This window comes from Phodopus roborovskii, unplaced genomic scaffold (assembly GCF_943737965.1).
Source record: "Phodopus roborovskii unplaced genomic scaffold, PHOROB, whole genome shotgun sequence".
NCBI lineage: Eukaryota > Metazoa > Chordata > Mammalia > Rodentia > Cricetidae > Phodopus > Phodopus roborovskii.
In genome coordinates this window covers 18434706-18442747 of record NW_026126418.1, presented here as the reverse complement: position 1 = coordinate 18442747, position 8042 = coordinate 18434706, and the positions used below count along the sequence as shown (strand labels likewise).

The 8042-nt window shown below is 34.5% G+C and overlaps 1 protein-coding gene across 1 annotated transcript; it reads right to left on the bottom strand.

Moving 5' to 3' along the window:
- Window positions 1–2299: 2299 nt before the first annotated feature.
- On the bottom strand, window positions 2300–7281 carry LOC127222001 (olfactory receptor 4C46-like). The gene is made up of 2 exons (XM_051183924.1): window positions 6374–7281; window positions 2300–2330 (listed from the first exon to the last, which is right to left on the bottom strand). Exons 1-2 carry the CDS (start codon window positions 7279–7281, stop codon window positions 2300–2302), a joined length of 939 nt encoding a protein of 312 aa, XP_051039881.1.
- Window positions 7282–8042: the final 761 nt, after the last annotated feature.

Genomic DNA, 8042 nt, shown 5'->3' with positions numbered 1-8042 from the left:
CCCTCCTATCTTCCTTTCCTATTGGCCAACAGTGCTTTATTATTAGCCAGTATGAGAAACATATATACATAATGGCATCTCCCATCATCTCCTCTTTTCTGTCTAAATAAAAAGAAGGGTTTTAGCCTTAACATAGCAAAATATATCAGACAAATAAGAATCACAGTTAACAATATTTAGTCCATTAACATTTAGTAAGATTTAAGAAAATATTCCATCATCTATTTTATCTTGTGAGTCTAAAGTCCTATATGTACCTTATCATTGAATCCTAACTAAGGAAAACTATAACCATAACTATCTGTCTTCAACTCCTTCAAAGACCACAGAAGGATAGTATATAAACTCTAGAAATGACAGAGACATCTTGCCTTGTCAGTCACCTGAAGTTCTTCTGTAATCTTCCATCTTCAGCCCATAGGCCATAGTGTGTCTGACAGACTCTCCAGTAAAGCAGGAAACTTTAAACTGTCTTCTTGTATTGGCAGTTTGTCAGTCACTTTTCTCTGTGTCCTGCAGACTGTCTGGCAGCCTCTTCCATGAAGCAGATTTCTGTAGCAATGTCCATCTTGAATCAGCAGTCACTTTTCTGTGGGCCCTGCATGTCCAGTTTATATAGCACAAAGTCAAACAGTCCAGACAAGAGCAGTATCTTGTCCAAATGGCTAGTCTTGCCATATTGGAGGCAAACTTCATAACGCGTTTTTCAATGTCCATCTTCCTTTCTGACACAGGTGGTGTTGCCAGGAGCAATTGTGCCTCATTGTCAAGAAAAACCCTAAACCATTTTAAATGCCATATTCTGTAGGTCTTTGAAAGGTTTGAAGAATGCCTATCCATCTCAAATATATGTCTGTATATCTAGAAATACTAACTAACTTAACTATAAGTTCTAACTATCATAGGTAACTATCTATAATCTGTACTACATTATACATTACATTTCTAATTGAGCTCAATAAACACAATACCTAAACAAAAGGAGAAATATACATATCACCTTATTGACCTTAAATTGTATCAATAAATGAAAATCTGTTCCAAAACAAAGTATTCATATCTATATCATAATTCCCATTTTACCTTTAAAAAGATATTGGTTGTGATCATTAACCATTTATAACCAAGTCCATTTAAATGAAAACAAACATTTATAAACAATATTTGGGAATTTGGGCGTCGTTCTTTCCAAACTACTTCCCGCTGATAGGGGGCGCTGTCATGGGCATCCTAAGAAGACCCAGAAATCCTGGTTGTAGTCTGCAAGGCTGCTTTGTCCAAGCTGTTTTGAATGTTGGATCACCAGGAACTCTTGTTTCAGGGGGTCTGGCTTGCTCAAACAACATTAGTCTGGAAAGAATCCACAGCTTTTCATTTTCTGTGAAAACAAAAATAGAAATCCTTTTCCCCAGTAACTTGTCCTTAGACTTAAATTTTGGAGTCAAAGCATTTTTAAAATATATAAATTGAATTAATTCAGCAGCATTTCCTTTATCAGTTGTTATTATTTTCTCGGCAGTCAAACAATGCAGAGACAACACAATAGCATACAGTAACCAGATTCTCTCTTGAGTTTTTCATCTTTTTTCCCCAAGCCTATGTATTTTTTTAAAACACACTGTAAACTTCTAGCACCTTTTCTTAATGAGAATCTGTCTTACTGTAAATCTTTATCTTTTTCTGGCCATGAATCTTTATCTGTTAAACAACATTGTTAAAATGAAAGTCTTTGTTTCTGCCGCGGTTATCAAAGATGGTGGCGGGTAATTTTACCGCCAGCAATGAAAGCTGTGGTCACTGCCCTGGTCAACACTGCCGTCCAGCAGGCATGCTGCCAGCTTGGAGATGTGGTCACTGCCATAGCCATCTCTCATACACACCAATAAATTGTTAGCAGTGTTTTTTTTTTTTTTTTTTTTTTAAAGCCATGCGGTTTTTTGCAGCTTATGTTGAGTCAGGAAACCTCTCTTAAAGGAGCCGCACAATCTGCTTGTCTTTCGCAAGTAAGAGTTCAACCAAGAAAAATGCTGCTAGCAAGAAAGCTTGTTTGTCTTTGTTCCTTTGTTTCTAAAACCCTTTTTTTAAGCTTTTGTTAAATTTTAAGTGTAAGTTCTTATTAGCCACGTGGGCGCCATTTGTAAGGTGTAAGGTTTTTTCCGCCCACCGCCTGGTATTGTCCTGCCACCGCGCCAGCCCCAAATAATAGGCAGAGACTCTGTATTTGATACAATGCTGTTGGCCTGGTTACTTGTTTCTTATTGGCTAGCTCTGCCTTAATTATTAACCTATTTCTGCTGATCTATGTATTTCTCTTACCAGGGAGCCGGCGGCATACTGCTTTCTCCAGACTTTCCATCTTGACTCCTCCTCCCTACTTCTTATTTCCTCCTTGTCTCCTAGTCCCTCCTATCTTCCTTTCCTATTGGCCAACAGTGCTTTATTATTAACCAGTATGAGAAACATATACATAATGGCATCTCCCATCAGTCAGTAATTCTTTTAAGTCTTTTATTATGTGCACAATCATGGCCTGATACTGAAGAGCACTGTAGTAGCAACAGGAATTTTAAATTTTTACTTCCTTTTAGAAGTTGTCAAAAATATCATATACAAAATGGATATGAAGGCTGAATTGAGAGATCCAAATATAGTTCAGCTCTTAAAATTGCTTATCACATGTCTAAGAGCTGGAATAGTAATGATGAAATATGTTGAAGGAACTGGTTGAACTTGGTTGCTATGGAACTGACAGCCATTTTATGCTGGAGAGACTTCCATTTCTGCAGGTAAGTATGCCATCTGACTTTCTGGGGATACATTGATCAATTTAACACTATCAAATGAATTAAATTATTTTTATATATTGCAAAGATGTGAATTTTGATGAATAGAATGAACTGATCATGTTCAAATTTACACTTAAAAGGCTAAATAAAACAATGAAAGAATGGAAGATAATTAAATTATTGCTAATATTATAACTATGCAGGTAAAATCTAACAAGTGCTTAGGATGATAGTAGTGGAGATTATGGTTGGAAAGAAATGAATGGTGAAGAAAGAAGGGTCATGGGTTTAATGGTAGAGAATCTAAGCAAAGATAGTGTGAAGGTGAGAAGCTTACAATTATGAAAAATAACTATCATGAGTGGTTAACCAGAGCTCTGCAAATATCATGCTTTCTATTTTGTTCATAGACATGTGAATATTTACATGGCAGTGCACAGAGTTCTTAGGATAGTTGCTCATATGTTTAGATATTATGTTGCAATTATTGACTTAGAAATTTAGAGAGGTCCCATGGCTATTGTGAATATTTGTACTGGGCCAATTCACTGTCTTTTATGTTTAGAAAGATTGAAGAACTAATGTGTACTTATTTTTTTTTCTTTCTTGATGTATATTTATTGTCCATACACCTGCTTCAAAAAACATTTTCATATAAGATAAAATACAATTTGACCATATTCTACTCTCATACTAATTATGTTCTTCCTCCTCACTGCTCTTAATTTCATCCCTTTCTCAGACATGTTCACTTCTATATTTACCTTGTTTACTCGCAAAGATTCTTATTAGTTTATAATAAGTCTAGATTCCATGGGGGCTTTGTAAAGCACTGAGTGTTTAATACTCAGTAAATAGCCATATAGAAGATAAAGGTATTAACTCTGCCTCTGGACTTTGCCCATGGCAAAATGGATGCTTAGGTTTGTGTTTCTACAGTAAGGATACACCAAGGCCCTGAGATAACACATAAAAGACAAGATTAGGGAGATTGATTTGATTAAGGAGAACAGTTTGACTGCCAGATTAACTTGATTGAGATATACATTATAAATGAAGACCTAATTGTTTCTGATTTCCAGATGTCAAGAGAATGGAGGTGGCTATTATCTATCATTACATGGAAATGTTTCCTATTAGATTAAACTATTTTATTTTTGTGATTGTGCATACAAAATATTCTTGGTTGGGAGCATTAAGACTGAATCCTTGAAAGATTTGAAAAAAATTGTGTATAATGCAGAAGTCCTGTATATGACTTCCTTGTACCCCTAGCCTACCTCAAGTTTATTACAATACCTTCGAGATGCAGAAAGTTAGCAATTCAATATATACTAGAAGCTACAGGTTGAAATGATAATACCATTTATTCTGTTTTCCAAAGTTGTGCTCTCTCTACCTCATAAGTAGTATTCAAGGGTTTTGAAATCCTTGAGTTAGTGATAGAGGAAATTGGTGTTAGTCTATATTTAAGGTTTATGAGGAACTTTATGATATAAATCTATTTTAAATAGTAGTAGAGAGAGTAGAAAGAAGATATTTGAATCATATAACACATGACCTATATTTGTGCCCCACAAATAAAATTTTACTACTTACTAAGATTTCTTACAAAGCATACATTTGACTGTAGTAACAATTTTAAACCTATCTTGTTCACTTTATTTTTTCATAGTTTTAGTTATAATTTCACCAAATGGTTCAGGTGGCTAGGTTCCAAATCCCAGAATTCCATTCGGATTATAATCATGACCATTTGCACTCAGCATTTTTCTGTTTTCTGTGGTCAATCTCTTGTAGTCATGGCAAGCACTTCACACATTTAGTTGTAACCTATATAACTTAATGCTTCTAAGAATCATCTTGCTTATTCTCATAATAAAATTTTAATGGCATTCATTTTGTTTTATGATAAATGATGCATTAACAGGCATACTGAAAAAAAGGGGATTTTAGAAAGTTGTTTGATACTTGCCAAATTAAATGATGGTTTCATAATCTAAACTTAGTATTAAAATATATGTGTGTGTAATTCAAAATTAGAATATTAACTTTTCATGGGAATGTCACTGAATTTTTCTCCTGAATTGTTGAATAATGCAAGCACTGGAAGCATGAATTGATTTCAGAGGATAATTATCATAAACACCTTTAGTCAAGTGGCAGGATACAGGATTTATGTAAAAAGAAAATCTGTAGCTCTCTCCTATATATACACCATAAATATGCTGAGAAAGTAATAAGAGAAATATTATTACCCTTCACAAAGCCACAACAACATAAATCTACAAAAAGTGTTTATAAGCTGTAGGAATTCTTTGCATTCTTTTCTTTGTTTCTTCTTTATTGATTTCAGTCCTCAATTTGATAATTTCCTGCCATTTACTCCTCGTGCATGTGTTTGCTTCTTTTGTTTTCTAGAGCCTTCATGTGTGCTGTTAAGTCCCTACTGTGACTATTCTCCAGGTCACTTTTGTAAGCAGTTAGTGTTATGAATTTTCCTTTTAGCACTGCTTTCAATGTGTACCAAAGTTTGGGTATGTTGTGTCTTCATTTTCATTGAATTCCAGAAAGCCTTTAATTTCTTTATTTCTTCCTTGACCCAGGAATAATTCAACTAATCATTGTTCAATTTCCATGAGTTTGTAGGCTTTCTCAAATTTATAATATTGTTAAATTCTAACTTTAAATTTTGGGGATCTGATAAGATAAAGAAATTTATTCCATTCTATTACTTTCTTTCTTTTTATTTTTTGTTTGCTTCTGTTGTGGCTTGCCTTGTTGCCTAGTATGTGTTTTATTTTAGAGAAGGTTTGATGTGGTGTTGAAAAGAAGATATATTCATTTCTGTTTGGATGGAATGTTTTATAGATGTCTGTAAATCTAATTCAGTCATAACTCATAACTTCTGTTAGTTCCTTTATATGGTAGTTAACCTCCCATTATAAGTATGAGGGTCTTATGTGTGATTTAATTTTATTACTTTTCCCCTTGCTGCCTTCAGAGTCACGAAGAGGCGCAACATGTGGGTCATAGAAATTGAACCTGTGTCTCTGGGAGAGCCCCAAATGGCTCTCACTAAGCCATATTGCTAGCCCTGTGATTTAAATATACTAATGTGAGTGTTTTGTATTTGGGCTATCTTGAATGCCCTTTCCCTATAATGAAGTGCTAGCTAGGAACAATAGCATAAGGCCTGAGATAACTGTTATAAGGAAGTTATTTGAGTCTTTTGGAGTCTGCTCCAAATCATACTCAGTGCAAGGCTTTATGTCAAGCATCTTCATAACAAGAGACTGGGACTTATGCTGAGTAGTGAGCTCTAATTTTTTTTTCTTGGGATTATGATTGAGGCATTAAAATTTCGAAGACTGTTCATTGCTGTCTTTTTTAATTTGACCACTCTTTAGATAGATTTAAACTCATCAGGCTGTAAGTATAAAATTAGCTAAGTACTTAATTGTCCTGGTATTTGGCCATGATGATTTATACCTTAGTTGTATATGGAGTCAAACTAAAATCTACATTGAGTCATTTTCTAATGTGAATAGGAATATATTTATTTGTCTTCTGAATGAATTTTTCTATTGAACAATCCCCTAAAAGCATCTTTCATTTGAGAATTTCTCAAGGTATAGATTAAAGGGTTTAACATGGGAGTTATCATGGTGTAGAACACAGCCACTGCCTTATCAATGGGTAATGTAGTTGCAGGTCTCATGTACACAAATATGGAGGGCACAAAGAATAAGACAACAACTGTTATGTGGGAGACACAAGTGGAGAGGGCTTTGCGTCTCCCTTCTGCACTGTGGTTTCTTAGTGAGTACAGGATTACTGTATAGGAGCCCAAAAGAAGTAGAAATGTTAATAGACAGATAAACCCACTATTGGCAGCAACAAAGAGCCCCAGAATGTGGGTATCAGTGCAGACCAGATCAAGCAAAGGGTTAAGATCACACATAAAGTGATCTATGACATTGGGGCCACAGAAGGGTAAATCAATAATAAACAAGATCTGTATGATTCCATGAAGAAAGCCTCCCATCCATGACACTCCCACTAACAGGTTACATACTACTCGGTTCATGATGGTGGCATAGTGCAGGGGCTTGCAGATGGCCACATAACGATCATAAGCCATAGCAATAAGTAGGATGACTTCAGTAGCTCCAACAAAATGCTCTGCAAAGACCTGGGTCATGCATCCATTGAATGGGATAATCTTTTTTTCATGAAGCAAATCAAAAATCATTTTAGGGTTATTGATAGAAGAATAGCAGGCATCAATAAAGGATAGATAGGCAAGGAAGAAGTACATTGGGGACTGTACCAATCGACTGTTCGTAATGGTAACCAGAATGAGCAAATTTCCGACCACAGAGACTATGTAGATGACCAAAAACACAGCAAATACAATTTTCTGCATTTTTGGGTTCTGTGTGAGCCCCAAGAGAACAAACTCTGTCACATTTCTCTTTTCCATCTGCTTCATCAGAAAGTTAATCACATTGTCAGGGAAAATAAGGCATCCGCAAATTCATTTGTATCTGTATTCTCATTATTAACATTTAGATGCTACTCAGTTGTAAAATTTCGTGAGTATAGATGTTGTTATTGTTCATGAACAAAAAAAGCTATTCTCCATACTTCGTTACTCAAATTGACTCCTGTATGACTGGATGAAGAGTACTGAAAAGAGCACAAATAGCAAAAACTTTTGAAAATACAGCTGTAAGTTGAGGGTTTCAAGTAGTTTGTGGATCAAAGTAATAGTCACCAATGTGAAGCTAAAAATGTTGCTTCTTAAACTTATTAAATAAAGAACCACAGAAGAAAGGAAAATATAACTAAAAAAACAAAAAAACATTTGAGTTATAAACTCTAGTCATCAATACAGTAAATTGACTTTCATGACTTGGAAAAAAAAGAATTGTGTTCAGGTCTCAAAAAAATCCAGAGAAGGTAGCTCAGTTTTCTATTCATCACTTAATAAAGATATTTGGCTTTGCAAGAAACAAATATAAATATGTTATGATTACATTCATTTCAGAAAAATTACCAGGATCTGGAAAAATACTCATCTTGATTTACTTTTCAAAAAAAGTATTAAGAATCCATATGTTACTATAAAATGATGCATAATAATTTACAATATATGTGAAAGACTTCTAATAGCTACAATAAAATATTTTTTCTATGTCTTACACATTATTCCTCATTCTTTTAATAATTTTAATAACCTGTATTGCTGCT

What these genes read in the sequence shown, in the direction of transcription:
- LOC127222001 (XM_051183924.1), bottom strand. Translation starts at nt 7,281, where the DNA reads ATGAAGCAGATGGAAAAGAGAAATGTGACAGAGTTTGTTCTCTTGGGG. An exon ending in GCTTTTAGGGGATTGTTCAA is followed by an intron (nt 2,331 to 6,373) that starts TAGAAAAATTCA and finishes GAAAGCAGTATG; the next exon opens with CCGCCGGCTCCCTGGTAAGA.